The sequence below is a fragment of the Anomaloglossus baeobatrachus genome, chromosome 3 (assembly GCF_048569485.1).
Source record: "Anomaloglossus baeobatrachus isolate aAnoBae1 chromosome 3, aAnoBae1.hap1, whole genome shotgun sequence".
Lineage (NCBI taxonomy): Eukaryota > Metazoa > Chordata > Amphibia > Anura > Aromobatidae > Anomaloglossus > Anomaloglossus baeobatrachus.
Genome location: NC_134355.1, coordinates 706,799,544 through 706,819,547, shown reverse-complemented (window position 1 = coordinate 706,819,547; position 20,004 = coordinate 706,799,544). Strand labels below are relative to the sequence as shown.

Here is a 20,004-nt window from a genome sequence, read left to right as displayed (position 1 = left end):
ATAACACACCCCTATCAGTATTTTATTATTCATTCCCCCCCCCTTATCTCCACCCATAGGGACTCTACATTCTCAGTACCCTCACATATGTTGTCACGCAGGATGGGTTGTAAGGATGATGTTACATATAGACACACACCTCCCCCTCGCTTATTTGTACGGTCATTCCTGAATAGGCTATAACCCTGTAAATTAACAGCCCAGTCATAGCTCTCATCCAGCCATGTCTCTGATATCCCCACTATAGCATCATTTTCTTCCAACAATATTAATTCTAATTCCTCCACCTTATTTGTGAGGCTTCGGGCATTAGTGTACATGCACGTTACGTATGACTCTGTACCTGTATTCCTGCTTACTGTATTAACTGTCCTAACCCTTCCCCCCGTACCACCCCCAATTTCATTACTTGTGCCCTGGTCACTGTCTGCACTACATTCCCCTTCTATAAAGTGAATACCCTCGCCCCCCATTCCTAGTTTAAAACACTCCTCCAACCTTCTAGCCATTTTCTGCCCCAGCAGAGCTGCACCCTCCCCATTAAGATGCAGCCCATCTCTAGCATAGAATCTGTAGCCAACTGAAAAGTCGGCCCAATTCTCCAGGAACCCAAAACCCTCTTTCCTACACATATTCCTGAGCCACCTGTTAACCTCCCTGATCTCCCTTTGCCTCTCTGGTGTGGCTCGTGGCACAGGTAGTATTTCCGAAAATACCACCTTTGAGGTCCATGCTTTAAGCTTACAACCTAATTCCCTGAAATCATCTTTAAGGACCTTCCACCTACCTCTAACTTTGTCATTTGTGCCAATGTGTACAATGACCGCTGGGTCCTCCCCAGCCCCTCCTAGTAATCTGTCAACCCGATCAGCGATGTGCCGAACTCGAGCGCCAGGAAGACAACACACTGTTCGGCGATCCCTGTCTTTGTGACAGATTGCCCTATCTGTCCCCCTAATAATTGAGTCCCCCACTACCAGTACCTGTCTTGCCTGCCCTGCACTCCTATTCCCCCCCTTACTGGAGCAGACACTCCTCTGGTGTTCAGAGGTCATGCCTTGCTGCAGCAATGCTACCCCTGTAATGACATCCCCCTCATCTGCCAAGTTTGCAAACCTATTGGGGTGTGTCAGTTCAGGAGTAGCCTTCCTAGCACTTTTCCCTTTACCCCCCTTTCTAACTGTCACCCAGCTACCTACCTCACCGTCCTGCCGCTCCCTACTACGATCCTCCCCCACATCTGACCCAGCAAGCTGCTGCTCAGTGAGCAGTACACTCCTTTCCATATTGCTAATGCATCTCAGAGTTGCCAGCTGCTCATTTACATCCAGTATCTGGGCTTCCAAATGTGCAACTTGCGCACATCTCCAACAACAGTATGCACCCTCCAACAACAGTATGCACCCTCCAACAACAGTATGCACCCTCCAACAACAGTATGCACCCTCCAACAACAGTATGCACCCTCCAACAACAGTATGCACCCTCCAACAGTATGCACCCTTCAACAACAGTATGCACCCTCCAACAGCAGTATGCACCCTCCAACAACAGTATGCACCCTCCAACAACAGTATGCACCCTCCAACAGCAGTATGCACCCTCCAACAACAGTATGCACCCTCCAACAACAGTATGCACCCTCCAACAACAGTATGCACCCTCCAACAGTATGCACCCTTCAACAACAGTATGCACCCTCCAACAACAGTATGCACCCTCCAACAGCAGTATGCACCCTCCAACAGTATGCACCCTCCAACAACAGTATGCACCCTCCAACAACAGTATGCACCCTCCAACAGCAGTATGCACCCTCCAACAACAGTATGCACCCTCCAACAACAGTATGCACCCTCCAACAACAGTATGCACCCTCCAACAGCAGTAGGCACCCTCCAACAACAGTATGCACCCTCCAACAGCAGTATGCACCCTCCAACAACAGTATGCACCCTCCAACAACAGTATGCACCCTCCAACAGCAGTATGCACCCTCCAACAGCAGTATGCACCCTCCAACAGCAGTATGCACCCTCCAACAGCAGTATGCACCCTCCAACAGCAGTATGCACCCTCCAACAACAGTATGCACCCTCCAACAGCAGTATGCACCCTCCAACAGCAGTATGCACCCTCCAACAGCAGTATGCACCCTCCAACAACAGTATGCACCCTCCAACAGCAGTATGCACCCTCCAACAACAGTATGCACCCTCCAACAGTATGCACCCTCCAACAACAGTATGCACCCTCCAACAGCAGTATGCACCCTCCAACAGCAGTATGCACCCTCCAACAACAGTATGCACCCTCCAACAACAGTATGCACCCTCCAACAACAGTATGCACCCTCGAACAGCAGTATGCACCCTCCAACAGCAGTATGCACCCTCCAACAGCAGTATGCACCCTCCAACAGCAGTATGCACCCTCCAACAACAGTATGCACCCTCCAACAGCAGTATGCACCCTCCAACAACAGTATGCACCCTCCAACAACAGTATGCACCCTCCAACAGCAGTATGCACCCTCCAACAGCAGTATGCACCCTCCAACAGCAGTATGCACCCTCCAACAGCAGTATACACCCTCCAACAACAGTATGCACCCTCCAACAGCAGTATGCACCCTCCAACAACAGTATGCACCCTCCAACAACAGTATGCACCCTCCAACAACAGTATGCACCCTCCAACAACAGTATGCACCCTCCAACAACAGTATGCATCCTCCAACAGCAGTATGCACCCTCCAACAACAGTATGCACCCTCCAACAACAGTATGCACCCTCCAACAGCAGTATGCACCCTCCAACAACAGTATGCACCCTCCAACAGTATGCACCCTCGAACGGCTTTTCAAGGACTGCATACATGAGACAAGATGTACACTGGATCGCATTAGCAATAGTGGAGCACATTTTCTAATGAGGATAGCACTAAACAAATGTTAAGTAGTTAAACAACTAAATACAAACAATTCTACTCACACTTACTTTTGCTCACACTTTGCTCACTCACGCTCACAATGAAGAAGACAGGCTAAAAATTCAAAAGTCTTCCTTCCGGCTGTAACGGCCAAAACCCGGTTCTCCTTGAGCTCGCGGTGACTCTTCACTTATCCCAGAAGGCACTGGGAATATGCAAATTATCCTCGCAAGACTCCTTCCTAGTTTAACCTCTACGGTTGGTAAAATCCTTGAGGGTTTCTTGAGAGATGCTATACTGGAGTATCTCAAGAAAAATAACCTTATGACAGAGTATCAACATGGGTTTATGAGGGATCGATCCTGTCAAACTGATCAGCTTCTATGAAGAGGTAAGTTCAAGCCTGGACCAGGGAAATGCAGTGAATGTTATGTATATGGACTTTTCAAAAGCTTTTGATACGGTGCCACACAAAAGGTTGGTACATAAAATGAGAATAATGGGGATAGGGGAAAATATGTGTAACTGGGTTAAAAACTGGCTCAGTGATAGGAAACAAAGGGTGGTTATTAATGGTACGTACTCGGACTGGGTCTCAGTTCATAGTGGGGTACCACAGGGGTCAGTATTGGGCCCGCTTCTTTTCAATATATTTATAAATGACCTTGTTGGGGGCATGCGGAGTAGAATTTCAATATTTGCAGATGATACTAAACTCTGCAGGGTAATCAATACAGAGGAGGATAATTTTATATTACAGGGAGATTTATGTAAATTGGAGGATTGGGCTGAGAAGTGGCAATTGAAGTTTAATGTAGATAAATGTAAGGTCATGCACTTGGGTAGAGGAAATAACATTTATGATTATGTACTTAATTGTAGAACACTGGGTAAAACAGACACAGAAAAAGACTTGGGTGTATGGGGGGATGGTAAACTTCACTTTAGTGGACAGTGTCAGGCAGCTGCTGCCAGGGCTAATAAAATAATGGGATGTATTAAAAGAGGTAGAAGTGTTCATGAAAAAAATATAGTTCTACCTCTGTACAAGTCACTAGTGCGACCGCACTTATATACTGTGTACAATTCTGGTCACCGATATATAAGAAGGACATAGCTGAACTGGAGGGTGCAGAGAAGACCACCAAGATTATTAGAGGAATGGGGGGGCTGCAATACCAAGACAGGAAAAACGAAGGCTTAGGGGGGATGTAATCACAATGTATAAATATATGAGGGGACAGTACAGAGACCTTTCCAAAGATCTCTTTACACCTAGGCCTGCGACTGGAACACGGGGGCATCCGCTACGTCTTGAGGAAAGAAGGTTTAATCATAATCACAGACGAGGATTCTTTACTGTACGAGCAGTGAGACTATGGAACTCTCTGCCGCATGGTGTTGTAATGAGTGATTCACTACTAACATTAAGCAGAGCCTGGACGCCTTTCTTGAAAAATGTAATATTACCAGTTATGTATATTAGATTTTATGACAGGGTATTGATCCAGGGAACTAGTCTGATTGCCGGATGTGGAGTCAGGAAGGAAATTTTTTCCCCATTGGAACTTGTTTGCCACATTGGGGTTTTTTTGCCTTCCTCTGGATCAACATGTTAGGCTACGGGGTGAACTAGATGGACTTAGAGTCTCCCTTCAACCTTAAAAACTAGGATACTATGATACTATGATACTATGATACTATGATACTATGTTTTAAGTGACCACTATCTTTTCTGTGTCACAGCCTGAAGGTCTCTGCGGATCTTCACGTATGAAGGGTGGAAGTGCCAGCAAGATCCTTCTGGAGACCCTGTTCCTGGTGGCACACAAGGCCAGCTCCAAAGTGGAGGTGACAGAGAAGTGAGTGAGGGTCATGCTCTGTGAGTGTGAGTGGTGGATGGATCCCTCTGAGGCTGAAATAAGGGATTGTACCGGAACTGGTGACGTGACAGTCTAAAATAAACCTAGAAAGCCAATGCCCAACTCTAGAGCAACATGGTGTATTCTGTCCACATACAGGTGTCTGCTGGAAATCCTCAGGACGTACGAGAGAGCGCACAAGGTGACCTATTCCCACAGCAAGAAGATTGCTGCACTCCTCAAGCAGTCCGCTACAAGGTAAGGAGAGGCCTTACTGCAAATGTGTAGTTACCACAAGTCCCCACAAGGGGGCAGCACACAGGGTCTGTACCTAACCTTCCAAGAGTGCGCATGCAATTACTATCCATGATCAGCAGGTGGCAGCAAATAATCATAAACTACAACTGATGGAAGTAAAAAAATAACCACCAGATGGCAGCAAAGCAAAGGGAATCTCACCTGCAATAAAAATAGGGAATATAGTTACCAGACAGGATCAGAAGGAGGCAGCAGAGAGCGACTAACAAAGACCAGAAGGAGGCAGCAGAGAGCGACTAACAAAGACCAGAAGGAGGCAGCAGAGAGCGACTAACAAAGACCAGAAGGAGGCAGCAGAGAGCTACTAACAAAGACCAGAAGGAGGCAGCAAAGAGCGACTAACAAAGACCAGAAGGAGGCAGCAGAGAGCGACTAACAAAGACCAGAAAGAGGCAGCAGAGCGCTACTAACAAAGACCAGAAGGAGGCAGCAGAGAGCGACTAACAAAGACCAGAAGGAGGCAGCAGAGAGCTACTAACAAAGACCAGAAGGAGGCAGCAAAGAGCGACTAACAAAGACCAGAAGTAGGCAGCAGAGAGCAACTAACAAAGACCAGAAAGAGGCAGCAGAGAGCTACTAACAAAGACCAGAAGGAGGCAGCAGAGAGCGACTAACAAAGACCAGAAGGAGGCAGCAGAGAGCTACTAACAAAGACCAGAAGGAGGCAGCAGAGAGCGACTAACAAAGACCAGAAAGAGGCAGCAGAGCGCTACTAACAAAGACCAGAAGGAGGCAGCAGAGAGCGACTAACAAAGACCAGAAGGAGGCAGCAGAGAGCTACTAACAAAGACCAGAAGGAGGCAGCAAAGAGCGACTAACAAAGACCAGAAGTAGGCAGCAGAGAGCAACTAACAAAGACCAGAAAGAGGCAGCAGAGAGCTACTAACAAAGACCAGAAGGAGGCAGCAGAGAGCTACTAACAAAGACCAGAAGGAGGCAGCAGAGAGCTACTAACAAAGACCAGAAGGAGGCAGCAGAGAGCGACTAACAAAGACCAGAAGGAGGCAGCAGAGAGCTACTAACAAAGACCAGAAGGAGGCAGCAGAGAGCTACTAACAAAGACCAGAAAGAGGCAGCAGAGAGCTACTAACAAAGACCAGAAGGAGGCAGCAGAGAGCTACTAACAAAGACCAGAAGGAGGCAGCAGAGAGCGACTAACAAAGACCAGAAGGAGGCAGCAGAGAGCGACTAACAAAGACCAGAAGGAGGCAGCAGAGAGCGACTAACAAAGACCAGAAGGAGGCAGCAGAGAGCGACTAACAAAGACCAGAAGGAGGCAGCAGAGAGCTACCAACAAAGACCAGAAAGAGGCAGCAGAGAGCGACTAACAAAGACCAGAAGGAGGCAGCAGAGAGCGACTAACAAAGACCAGAAGGAGGCAGCAGAGAGCTACTAACAAAGACCAGAAGGAGGCAGCAGAGAGCTACTAACAAAGACCAGAAGGAGGCAGCAGAGAGCTACTAACAAAGACCAGAAGGAGGCAGCAGAGAGCTACTAACAAAGACCAGAAGGAGGCAGCAGAGAGCTACTAACAAAGACCAGAAGGAGGCAGCAGAGAGCTACTAACAAAGACCAGAAGGAGGCAGCAGAGAGCTACTAACAAAGACCAGAAGGAGGCAGCAGAGAGCTACTAACAAAGACCAGAAGGAGGCAGCAGAGAGCTACTAACAAAGACCAGAAGGAGGCAGCAGAGAGCTACTAACAAAGACCAGAAGGAGGCAGCAGAGAGCTACCAACAAAGACCAGAAGGAGGCAGCAGAGAGCTACTAACAAAGACCAGAAGGAGGCAGCAGAGAGCGACTAACAAAGACCAGAAGGAGGCAGCAGAGAGCTACTAACAAAGACCAGAAGGAGGCAGCAGAGAGCGACTAACAAAGACCAGAAGGAGGCAGCAGAGAGCTACTAACAAAGACCAGAAGGAGGCAGCAGAGAGCTACTAACAAAGACCAGAAGGAGGCAGCAGAGAGCTACTAACAAAGACCAGAAGGAGGCAGCAGAGAGCTACTAACAAAGACCAGAAGGAGGCAGCAGAGAGCGACTAACAAAGACCAGAAGGAGGCAGCAGAGAGCTACTAAGAAAGACCAGAAGGAGGCAGCAGAGAGCGACTAACAAAGACCAGAAGGAGGCAGCAGAGAGCTACCAACAAAGACCAGAAGGAGGCAGCAGAGAGCTACCAACAAAGACCAGAAGGAGGCAGCAGAGAGCTACTAACAAAGACCAGAAGGAGGCAGCAGAGAGCTACTAACAAAGACCAGAAGGAGGCAGCAGAGAGCTACTAACAAAGACCAGAAGGAGGCAGCAGAGAGCGACTAACAAAGACCAGAAGGAGGCAGCAGAGAGCGACTAACAAAGACCAGAAGGAGGCAGCAGAGAGCGACTAACAAAGACCAGAAGGAGGCAGCAGAGAGCGACTAACAAAGACCAGAAAGAGGCAGCAGAGAGCGACTAACAAAGACCAGAAGGAGGCAGCAGAGAGCGACTAACAAAGACCAGAAGGAGGCAGCAGAGAGCCACTAACAAAGACCAGAAGGAGGCAGCAGAGAGCTACTAACAAAGACCAGAAAGAGGCAGCAGAGAGCTACTAACAAAGACCAGAAGGAGGCAGCAGAGAGCTACCAACAAAGACCAGAAGGAGGCAGCAGAGAGCTACTAACAAAGACCAGAAGGAGGCAGCAGAGAGCAACTAACAAAGACCAGAAGGAGGCAGCAGAGAGCTACTAACAAAGACCAGAAGGAGGCAGCAGAGAGCTACTAACAAAGACCAGAAGGAGGCAGCAGAGAGCTACTAAGAAAGACCAGAAGGAGGCAGCAGAGAGCTACCAACAAAGACCAGAAGGAGGCAGCAGAGAGCTACCAACAAAGACCAGAAGGAGGCAGCAGAGAGCTACTAACAAAGACCAGAAAGAGGCAGCAGAGAGCTACTAAGAAAGACCAGAAGGAGGCAGCAGAGAGCGACTAACAAAGACCAGAAGGAGGCAGCAGAGAGCTACTAACAAAGACCAGAAGGAGGCAGCAGAGAGCGACTAACAAAGACCAGAAGGAGGCAGCAGAGAGCGACTAACAAAGACCAGAAGGAGGCAGCAGAGAGCGACTAACAAAAACCAGAAGGAGGCAGCAGAGAGCTACTAACAAAGACCAGAAGGAGGCAGCAGAGAGCTACTAACAAAGACCAGAAGGAGGCAGCAGAGAGCTACCAACAAAGACCAGAAGGAGGCAGCAGAGAGCTACTAACAAAGACCAGAAGGAGGCAGCAGAGAGCTACTAACAAAGACCAGAAGGAGGCAGCAGAGAGCTACCAACAAAGACCAGAAGGAGGCAGCAGAGAGCTACCAACAAAGACCAGAAGGAGGCAGCAGAGAGCGACTAACAATGCGCAGAAGGAGGCAGCAGAGAGCGACTAACAAAGACCAGAAAGAGGCAGCAGAGAGCTACTAACAAAGACCAGAAGGAGGCAGCAGAGAGCTACCAACAAAGACCAGAAGGAGGCAGCAGAGAGCGACTAACAATGCGCAGAAGGAGGCAGCAGAGAGCGACTAACAAAGACCAGAAAGAGGCAGCAGAGAGCTACTAACAAAGACCAGAAGGAGGCAGCAGAGAGCTACCAACAAAGACCAGAAGGAGGCAGCAGAGAGCTACTAACAAAGACCAGAAGGAGGCAGCAGAGAGCTACTAACAAAGACCAGAAGGAGGCAGCAGAGAGCTACTAACAAAGACCAGAAGGAGGCAGCAGAGAGCTACCAACAAAGACCAGAAGGAGGCAGCAGAGAGCTACCAACAAAGACCAGAAGGAGGCAGCAGAGAGCGACTAACAAAGACCAGAAAGAGGCAGCAGAGAGCTACTAATAAAGACCAGAAGGAGGCAGCAGAGAGCGACTAACAATGCGCAGAAGGAGGCAGCAGAGAGCTACCAACAAAGACCAGAAGGAGGCAGCAGAGAGCTACCAACAAAGACCAGAAGGAGGCAGCAGAGAGCTACCAACAAAGACCAGAAGGAGGCAGCAGAGAGCTACTAACAAAGACCAGAAGGAGGCAGCAGAGAGCTACCAACAAAGACCAGAAGGAGGCAGCAGAGAGCGACTAACAAAGACCAGAAGGAGGCAGCAGAGAGCGACTAACAAAGACCAGAAGGAGGCAGCAGAGAGCTACTAACAAAGACCAGAAGGAGGCAGCAGAGAGCTACCAACAAAGACCAGAAGGAGGCAGCAGAGAGCTACCAACAAAGACCAGAAGGAGGCAGCAGAGAGCGACTAACAAAGACCAGAAGGAGGCAGCAGAGAGCTACTAACAAAGACCAGAAGGAGGCAGCAGAGAGCTACCAACAAAGACCAGAAGGAGGCAGCAGAGAGCTACTAACAAAGACCAGAAGGAGGCAGCAGAGAGCTACTAACAAAGACCAGAAGGAGGCAGCAGAGAGCTACCAACAAAGACCAGAAGGAGGCAGCAGAGAACGACTAACAATGCGCAGAAGGAGGCAGCAGAGAGCGACTAACAAAGACCAGAAAGAGGCAGCAGAGAGCTACTAACAAAGACCAGAAGGAGGCAGGAGAGAGCGACTAACAAAAACCAGAAGGAGGCAGCAGAGAGCGACTAACAAAGACCAGAAGGAGGCAGCAGAGAGCTACTAACAAAGACCAGAAGGAGGCAGCAGAGAGCTACCAACAAAGACCAGAAGGAGGCAGCAGAGAGCTACCAACAAAGACCAGAAGGAGGCAGCAGAGAGCGACTAACAAAAACCAGAAGGAGGCAGCAGAGAGCTACTAACAAAGACCAGAAGGAGGCAGCAGAGAGCTACCAACAAAGACCAGAAGGAGGCAGCAGAGAGCTACTAACAAAGACCAGAAGGAGGCAGCAGAGAGCTACTAACAAAGACCAGAAGGAGGCAGCAGAGAGCTACCAACAAAGACCAGAAGGAGGCAGCAGAGAACGACTAACAATGCGCAGAAGGAGGCAGCAGAGAGCGACTAACAAAGACCAGAAAGAGGCAGCAGAGAGCTACTAACAAAGACCAGAAGGAGGCAGGAGAGAGCGACTAACAAAAACCAGAAGGAGGCAGCAGAGAGCTACTAACAAAGACCAGAAGGAGGCAGCAGAGAGCGACTAACAAAGACCAGAAGGAGGCAGCAGAGAGCGACTAACAAAGACCAGAAGGAGGCAGCAGAGAGCGACTAACAAAGACCAGAAGGAGGCAGCAGAGAGCTACTAACAAAGACCAGAAGGAGGCAGCAGAGAGCTACTAACAAAGACCAGAAGGAGGCAGCAGAGAGCTACTAACAAAGACCAGAAGGAGGCAGCAGAGAGCTACTAACAATGCCCAGACGGAGGCAGCAGAGAGCTACCAACAAAGACCAGAAGGAGGCAGCAGAGAGCTACCAACAATGCCCAGAAGGAGGCAGCAGAGAGCTACCAACAAAGACCAGAAGGAGGCAGCAGAGAACTACTAACAAAGGCCAGAAGGAGGCAGCAGAGAGCTACCAACAATGTCCAGAAGGAGGCAGCAGAGAGCTACTAACAAAGACCAGAATGAGGCAGCAGAGAGCTACTAACAAAGACCAGAAAGAGGCAGCAGAGAGCTACAAGGTAAGGAGAGGCCTTACTGCAAATGTGTAGTTACCACAAGTCCCCACAAGGGGGCAGCACACAGCGTCTGTACCTAACCTTCCAAGAGTGCACATGCAATTACTATCCATGATCAGCAGGTGGCAGCAAATAATCATAAACTACAACTGATGGAAGTAAAAAAATAACCACCAGATGGCAGCAAAGCAAAGGGAATCTCACCTGCAATAAAAATAGGGAATATAGTTACCAGACAGGATCAGAAGGAGGCAGCAGAGAGCTACCAACAAAGACCAGAAGGAGGCAGCAGAGAGCTACCAACAAAGACCAGAAGGAGGCAGCAGAGAGCTACTAACAAAGACCAGAAAGAGGCAGCAGAGAGCTACTAACAAAGACCAGAAGGAGGCAGCAGAGAGCTACTAACAAAGACCAGAAAGAGGCAGCAGAGAGCTACTAACAAAGACCAGAAGGAGGCAGCAGAGAGCTACTAACAAAGACCAGAAGGAGGCAGCAGAGAGCTACTAACAAAGACCAGAAAGAGGCAGCAGAGAGCTACTAACAAAGACCAGAAAGAGGCAGCAGAGAGCTACTAACAAAGACCAGAAGGAGGCAGCAGAGAGCTACTAACAAAGACCAGAAGGAGGCAGCAGAGAGCGACTAACAAAGACCAGAAAGAGGCAGCAGAGAGCTACTAACAAAGACCAGAAGGAGGCAGCAGAGAGCTACTAACAAAGACCAGAAGGAGGCAGCAGAGAGCGACTAACAAAGACCAGAAAGAGGCAGCAGAGAGCTACTAACAAAGACCAGAAGGAGGCAGCAGAGAGCTACTAACAAAGACCAGAAGGAGGCAGCAGAGAGCGACTAACAAAGACCAGAAGGAGGCAGCAGAGAGCTACTAACAAAGACCAGAAGGAGGCAGCAGAGAGCTACTAACAAAGACCAGAAGGAGGCAGCAGAGAGCGACTAACAAAGACCAGAAGGAGGCAGCAGAGAGCGACTAACAAAGACCAGAAGGAGGCAGCAGAGAGCTACTAACAAAGACCAGAAGGAGGCAGCAGAGAGCTACTAACAATGCCCAGAAGGAGGCAGCAGAGAACTACTAACAAGGACCAAAAGGAGGCAGCAGAGAGCTACTAACAAGGACCAGAAGGAGGCAGCAGAGAGCTACTAACAAAGACCAGAAGGAGGCGGCAGAGAGCTACCAACAATGCCCAGAAGGAGGCAGCAGAGAGCTACTAACAATGCCCAGAAGGAGGCAGCAGAGATCTATTAACAATGCCCAGAAGGAGGCAGCAGAGAGCTACCAACAATTCTAACAAAGACCAGAAGGAGGCAGCAGAGAGCTACTAACAAAGACCAGAAGGAGGAAGCAGAGAGCTACCAACAATACTAACAAAGACCAGAAGATGGCAGCAGATAGCGTGTCAGTGTGTAGTGTGACCCCGCGGTGCTCTGTGGCCCCTGTGTCAGTGTGTAGTGTGACCCCGCAGTGCTCTGTAGCCCCTGTGTCAGTGTGTAGTGTGACCCCCGCGGTGCTCTGTAGCCCCTGTGTCAGTGTGTAGTGTGACCCCGCGGTGCTCTGTGGCCCCTGTGTCAGTGTGTAGTGTGACCCCACGGTGCTCTGTACCCCCTGTGTCAGTGTGTAGTGTGACCCCCGCGGTGCTCTGTACCCCCTGTGTCAGTGTGTAATGTGACCCCGCGGTGCTCTGTAGCCCCTGTGTCAGTGTGTAGTGTGACCCCGCGGTGCTCTGTAGCCCCTGTGTCAGTGTGTATTATGATCCCCGCGGTGCTCTGTACCCCATGTGTCAGTGTGTAGTATGACCCCCGCGGTGCTCTGTACCCCCTGTGTCAGTGTGTAGTGTGACCCCCGCGGTGCTCTGTACCCCCTGTGTCAGTGTGTAATGTGACCCCGCGGTGCTCTGTAGCCCCTGTGTCAGTGTGTGTAGTGTGACCCCGCGGTGCTCTGTAGCCCCTGTGTCAGTGTGTATTATGATCCCCGCGGTGCTCTGTAGCCCCTGTGTCAGTGTGTAGTGTGACCCCACGTTGCTCTGTTGCCCCTGTGTCAGTGTGTAGTGTGACCCCGCGGTGCTCTGTAGCCCCTGTGTCCGAGTGTATTATGACCCCCGCGGTGCTCTGTAGCCCCTGTGTCAGTGTGTAGTTTGACCCCCGCGGTGCTCTGTAGCCCCTGTGTCAGTGTGTAGTGTGACCCCCGCGGTGCTCTGTAGTCCCTGTGTCCGTGTGTAGTTTGACCCCCGCCGTGCTCTGTATCCCCTGTGTCAGTTTGTAGTGTGACCCCCGCGGTGCTCTGTAGCCCCTGTGTCAGTGTATAGTGTTACCCCCGCAATGCTCTGTAGCCCCTGTGTCAGTGTGTAGTGTGACCCCGCGGTGCTCTATATCCCCTGTGTCAGTGTGTAGTGTGACCCCGCGGTGCTCTGTAGCCCCTGTGACAGTGTGTAGTGTGACCCCGCAGTGCTCTGTATCCCCTGTGTCAGTGTGTAGTGTGACCCCCGCAGTGCTCTGTAGCCCCAGTGTCAGTGTGTAGTGTGACCCCCGCAGTGCTCTGTAGCCCCTGTGTCAGTGTGTAGTGTGACCCCCGCAGTGCTCTGTAGCCCCTCTGTCAGTGTGTAGTGTGACCCCCACGGTGCTCTGTAGCCCCTGTGTCAGTGTGTACTGTGACCCCGCAGTGCTCTGTATCCCCTGTGTCAGTGTGTAGTGTGACCCCCGCAGTGCTCTGTAGCTCCTGTGTCAGTGTGTAGTGTGACCCCCACGGTGCTCTGTAGCCTCTGTGTCAGTGTGTAGTGTGACCCCGCGGTGCTCTGTAGCCCCTGTGTCAGTGTGTAGTGTGCCCCCCGCGGTGCTCTGTAGTTCCTGTGTCAGTGTGTAGTGTGACCCCGCGGTGCTCTGTAGCCCCTGTGTCCGAGTGTAGTATGACCCCCGCGGTGCTCTGCAGCCCCTGTGTCAGTGTGTATTATGACCCCCGTGGTGCTCTGTAGCCCCTGTGTCAGTGTGTAGTGTGACCCCGCGTTGCTCTGTAGCCCCTGTGTCAGTGTGTAGTTTGACCCCCGCGGTACTCTGTAGCCCCTGTGTCAGTGTGTAGTGTGACCCCGCCGTGCTCTGTAGCCCCTGTGTCAGTGTGTAGTGTGACCCCCGCAATGCTCTGTTGCCCCTGTGTCAGTGTGTAGTGTGACCCCGCGGTGCTCTGTAGCTCCTGTGTCAGTGTGTAGTGTGACCCCGCAGTGCTCTGTAGCCCCTGTGTCAGTGTGTAGTGTGACCACGCGGTGCTCTATATCCCCTGTGTCAGTGTGTAGTGTGACCCCGCAGTGCTCTGTATCCCCTGTGTCAGTGGGTAGTATGACCCCCGCAGTGCTCTGTAGCCCCTGTGTCAGTGTGTAGTGTGACCCCGCAGTGCTCTGAATCCCCTGTGTCAGTGTGTAGTGTGACCCCCGCAGTGCTCTGTAGCTCCTGTGTCAGTGTGTAGTGTGACCCCCGCAGTGCTCTCTCTGTGGCAGCAGAGAGCTACTAACAAAGACCAGAAGGAGGCAGCAGAGAGCTACTAACAAAGACCAGAAGGAGGCAGCAGAGAGCGACTAACAAAGACCAGAAGGAGGCAGCAGAGAGCTACTAACAAAGACCAGAAGGAGGCAGCAGAGAGCTACTAACAATGCCCAGAAGGAGGCAGCAGAGAGCTACTAACAAAGACCAGAAGGAGGCAGCAGAGAGCTACCAACAAAGACCAGAAGGAGGCAGCAGAGAGCTACTAACAAAGACCAGAAGGAGGCAGCAGAGAGCTACTAACAAAGACCAGAAGGAGGCAGCAGAGAGCTACTAACAAAGACCAGAAGGAGGCAGCAGAGAGCTACTAACAATACTAACAAAGACCAGAAGATGGCAGCAGATAGCGTGTCAGTGTGTAGTGTGACCCCGCGGTGCTCTGTAGCCCCTGTGTCAGTGTGTAGTGTGACCCCCACGGTGCTCTGTAGCTCCTGTGTCAGTGTGTAGTGTGACCCCGCGGTGCTCTGTAGCCCCTGTGTCAGTGTGTAGTGTGACCCCGCGGTGCTCTGTACCCCCTGTGTCAGTGTGTAGTGTGACCCCCGCAGTGCTCTGTACCCCCTGTGAAGTATGTGTACCTCCCAGAAGGAGGCAGCAGAGAGCTACTAACAAAGACCAGAAGGAGGCAGCAGAGAGCTACTAACAAAGACCAGAAGGAGGCAGCAGAGAGCTACTAACAAAGACCAGAAGGAGGCAGCAGAGAGCTACCAACAAAGACCAGAAGGAGGCAGCAGAGAGCTACCAACAAAGACCAGAAAGAGGCAGCAGAGAGCGACTAACAAAGACCAGAAAGAGGCAGCAGAGAGCTACTAACAAAGACCAGAAGGAGGCAGCAGAGAGCTACTAACAATACTAACAAAGACCAGAAGATGGCAGCAGAGAGCTACTAACAATGCCCAGAAGGAGGCAGCAGAGCGCTACTAACAAAGACCAGAAGGAGGCAGCAGAGAGCTACTAACAATACTAACAAAGACCAGAAGATGGCAGCAGATAGCTACTAACAATGCCCAGAAGGAGGCAGCAGAGCGCTACTAACAAAGACCAGAAGGAGGCAGCAGAGAGCTACTAACAATACTAACAAAGACCAGAAGATGGCAGCAGATAGCGTGTCAGTGTGTAGTGTGACCCCGCAGTGCTCTGTATCCCCTGTGTCAGTGTGTAGTGTGACCCTGCAGTGGTCTGTAGCCCCTGTGTCAGTGTGTAGTGTGACCCCGCAGTGCTCTGTATCCCCTGTGTCAGTGTGTAGTGTGACCCCGCAGTGCTCTGTAGCCCCTGTGTCAGTGTGTAGTGTGACCCCGCAGTGCTCTGTATCCCCTGTCTCAGTGTGTAGTGTGACCCCCGCAATGCTCTGTAGCCCCTGTGTCAGTGTGTAGTGTGACCCCCGCAGTGCTCTGTAGCTCCTGTGTCAGTGTGTAGTGTGACCCCGCGGTGCTCTGTAGCGCCTGTGTCAGTGTGTAGTGTGACCCTCGCAGTGCTCTCTCTGTGGCAGCAGAGAGATACGAACAAAGATCAGAAGGAGGCAGCAGAGAGCTACTAACAAAGACCAGAAGGAGGCAGCAGAGAGCTACTAACAAGGACCAGAAGGAGGCAGCAGAGAGCTACTAACAAAGACCAGAAGGAGGCAGCAGAGAGCGACTAACAAAGACCAGAAGGAGGCAGCAGAGAGCTACCAACAAAGACCAGAAGGAGGCAGCAGAGAGCTACTAACAAAGACCAGAAGGAGGCAGCAGAGAGCTACTAACAAAGACCAGAAGGAGGCAGCAGAGAGCTACTAACAAAGACCAGAAGGAGGCAGCAGAGAGCTACTAACAAGGACCAGAAGGAGGCAGCAGAGAGCTACTAACAAAGACCAGAAGGAGGCAGCAGAGAGCGACTAACAAAGACCAGAAGGAGGCAGCAGAGAGCGACTAACAAAGACCAGAAGGAGGCAGCAGAGAGCTACTAACAAAGACCAGAAGGAGGCAGCAGAGAGCGACTAACAAAGACCAGAAGGAGGCAGCAGAGAGCGACTAACAAAGACCAGAAGGAGGCAGCAGAGAGCTACTAACAAAGACCAGAAGGAGGCAGCAGAGAGCTACTAACAAAGACCAGAAGGAGGCAGCAGAGAGCTACTAACAAAGACCAGAAGGAGGCAGCAGAGAGCTACTAACAATGCCCAGAAGGAGGCAGCAGAGAGCTACCAACAAAGACCAGAAGGAGGCAGCAGAGAGCTACTAACAAAGACCAGAAGGAGGCAGCAGAGAGCTTCTAACAATACTAACAAAGACCAGAAGATGGCAGCAGATAGCGTGTCAGTGTGTAGTGTGACCCCGCGGTGCTCTGTAGCCCCTGTGTCAGTGTGTAGTGTGACCCCGCGGTGCTCTGTAGCCCCTGTGTCAGTGTGTAGTGTGACCCCGCGGTGCTCTGTAGCCCCTGTTTCAGTGTGTAGTGTGACCCCACAGTGCTCTGTAGCCCCTGTGTCAGTGTGTAGTGTGACCCCGCGTTGCTCTGTACCCCCTCTGTCAGTGTGTAGTGTGACCCTGCGGTGCTCTGTAGCCCCTGTGTCAGTGTGTAGTGTGACCCCGCGGTGCTCTGTAGCCCCTGTGTCAGTGTGTAGTGTGACCCCACAGTGCTCTGTAGCCCCTGTGTCAGTGTGTAGTGTGACCCCGCGGTGCTCTGTAGCCCCTGTGTCAGTGTGTAGTGTGACCCCGCGGTGCTCTGTAGCCCCTGTGTCAGTGTGTAGTGTGACCCCGCGGTGCTCTGTAGCCCCTGTGTCAGTGTGTAGTGTGACCCCGCGGTGCTCTGTAGCCCCTGTGTCAGTGTGTAGTGTGACCCCGCGGTGCTCTGTAGCCCCTGTGTCAGTGTGTAGTGTGACCCCGCGGTGCTCTGTAGCCCCTGTGTCAGTGTGTAGTGTGACCCCGCGGTGCTCTGTAGCTCCTGTGTCAGTGTGTAGTGTGACCCCCGCAGTGCTCTGTAGCCCCTGTGTCAGTGTGTAGTGTGACCCCCGCAGTGCTCTGTAGCCCCTGTGTCAGTGTGTTGTGACCTCGTTGCCCTTGGTTACTGACCCTGTTCTTGTTCCAGTTTACAGAAGAGCGGGCACCTGTACGTCATTGGATGGGGAACGCTGGGACTGGTGGGGATCATGGATGCTGTGGAATGTGTCCCCTCATATAATGCAGGTAAGATGGAGGACCCCCAGTAATCAGAGGTGTAAGATTGGGGAGAGCGCCCCCCTGAGGAGGCACCGGCTACTAATATCTTTCATCTGTGACAAGAAACATGAAAGAAGCGGGAGACTCTCCGGGGGTCCGAGAACATGGGGGGCAGCATGGATCATTGCTTCTGTCCTCCCCTCCAGTCACATGTGTATGTATATACTGTATATATATATTACACAAATATACACACCGTGTACACAGGACGTGTATATACCATCACACATACAGGAAACATGAAAGAAGCGGGAGACTCTCCGGGGGTCCGAGAACATGGGGGGCAGCATGGATCCTGTACTCATTGCTTCTGTCCTCCCTCCAGTCACATGTGTATGTATATACTGTATATATATATTACACAAATGTATACACCGTGTACACAGGACATGTATATACCATCACACATACAGGAAACATGAAAGAAGCGGGAGACTCTCCGGGGGTCCGAGAACATGGGGGGCAGCATGGATCATTGCTTCTGTCCTCCCTCCAGTCACATGTGTATGTATATACTGTATATATATATTACACAAATGTATACACCGTGTACACAGGACGTGTATATACCATCACACATACAGGAAACATGAGAGAAGCGGGAGACTCTCCGGGGGTCCGAGAACATGGGGGGCAGCATGGATCATTGCTTCTGTCCTCCCCTCCAGTCACATGTGTATGTATATACTGTATATATATATTACACAAATGTATACACCGTGTACACAGGACATGTATATACCATCACACATACAGGAAACATGAGAGAAGCGGGAGACTCTCCGGGGGTCCGAGAACATGGGGGGCAGCATGGATCATTGCTTCTGTCCTCCCCTCCAGTCACATGTGTATGTATATACTGTATATATATATATATTACACAAATGTATACACCGTGTACACAGGACGTGTATATACCATCACACATACAGGAAACATGAGAGAAGCGGGAGACTCTCCGGGGGTCCGAGAACATGGGGGGCAGCATGGATCCTGTCATCATTGCTTCTGTCCTCCCCTCCAGTCACATGTGTATGTATATACTGTATATATATATATATATTACACAAATGTATACACCGTGTACACAGGACGTGTATATACCATCACACATACAGGAAACATGAAAGAAGCGGGAGACTGTCCGGGGGTCCGAGAACATGGGGGGCAGCATGGATCATTGCTTCTGTCCTCCCCTCCAGTCACATGTGTATGTATATACTGTATATATATATTACACAAATGTATACACCGTGTACACAGGACATGTATATACCATCACACATACAGGAAACATGAGAGAAGCGGGAGACTCTCCGGGGGTCCGAGAACATGGGGGGCAGCATGGATCCTGTACTCATTGCTTCTGTCCTCCCCTCCAGTCACATGTGTATGTATATACTGTATATATATATTACACAAATATACACACCGTGTACACAGGACATGTATATACCATCACACATACAGGAAACATGAGAGAAGCGGGAGACTCTCCGGGGGTCCGAGAACATGGGGGGCAGCATGGATCCTGTACTCATTGCTTCTGTCCTCCCCTCCAGTCACATGTGTATGTATATACTGTATATATATATTACACAAATGTATACACCGTGTACACAGGACGTGTATATACCATCACACATACAGGAAACATGAGAGAAGCGGGAGACTCTCCGGGGGTCCGAGAACATGGGGGGCAGCATGGATCCTGTACTCATTGCTTCTGTCCTCCCTCCAGTCACATGTGTATGTATATACTGTATATATATATTACACAAATGTACACACCGTGTACACAGGACGTGTATATACCATCACACATACAGGAAACATGAGAGAAGCGGGAGACTCTCCGGGGGTCCGAGAACATGGGGGGCAGCATGGATCCTGTACTCATTGCTTCTGTCCTCCCCTCCAGTCACATGTGTATGTATATACTGTATATATATATTACACAAATGTACACACCGTGTACACAGGACGTGTATATACCATCACACATACAGGAAACATGAGAGAAGCGGGAGACTCTCCGGGGGTCCGAGAACATGGGGGGCAGCATGGATCCTGTACTCATTGCTTCTGTCCTCCCTCCAGTCACATGTGTATGTATATACTGTATATATATATTACACAAATATACACACCGTGTACACAGGACGTGTATATACCATCACACATACAGGAAACATGAGAGAAGCCGGAGACTCTCCGGGGGTCCGAGAACATGGGGGGCAGCATGGATCCTGTAATCATTGCTTCTGTCCTCCCTCCAGTCACATGTGTATGTATATACTGTACATACAGTTAGGTCCAGAAATATTTGGACAGTGACACAAGTTTTGTTATTTTAGCTGTTTACAAAAACATGTTCAGAAATACAATTCTATATATAATATGGGCTGAAAGTGCACACTCCCAGCTGCAATATGAGAGTTTTCACATCCAAATCGGAGAAAGGGTTTAGGAATCATAGCTCTGTAATGCATAGCCTCCTCTTTTTCAAGGGACCAAAAGTAATTGGACAAGGGACTCTAAGGGCTGCAATTAACTCTGAAGGCGTCTCCCTCGTTAACCTGTAATCAGTGAAGT

The 20,004-nt window shown here is 50.5% G+C and overlaps 1 protein-coding gene across 2 annotated transcripts in view; it reads left to right on the top strand.

Annotated features, from left to right (window-relative positions):
* Window positions 1-20,004, top strand: part of GCKR (glucokinase regulator) — a 118,795-nt gene that overhangs the window by 53,919 nt on the left and 44,872 nt on the right. For both annotated transcript variants that reach the window (XM_075338897.1, XM_075338896.1), the window contains exons 11-13: window positions 4,679-4,794; window positions 4,954-5,052; window positions 17,279-17,376. In XM_075338897.1, coding sequence (XP_075195012.1) covers window positions 4,679-4,794; window positions 4,954-5,052; window positions 17,279-17,376 — 313 coding nt within the window. The remainder of the gene's footprint in view (window positions 1-4,678; window positions 4,795-4,953; window positions 5,053-17,278; window positions 17,377-20,004) is intronic.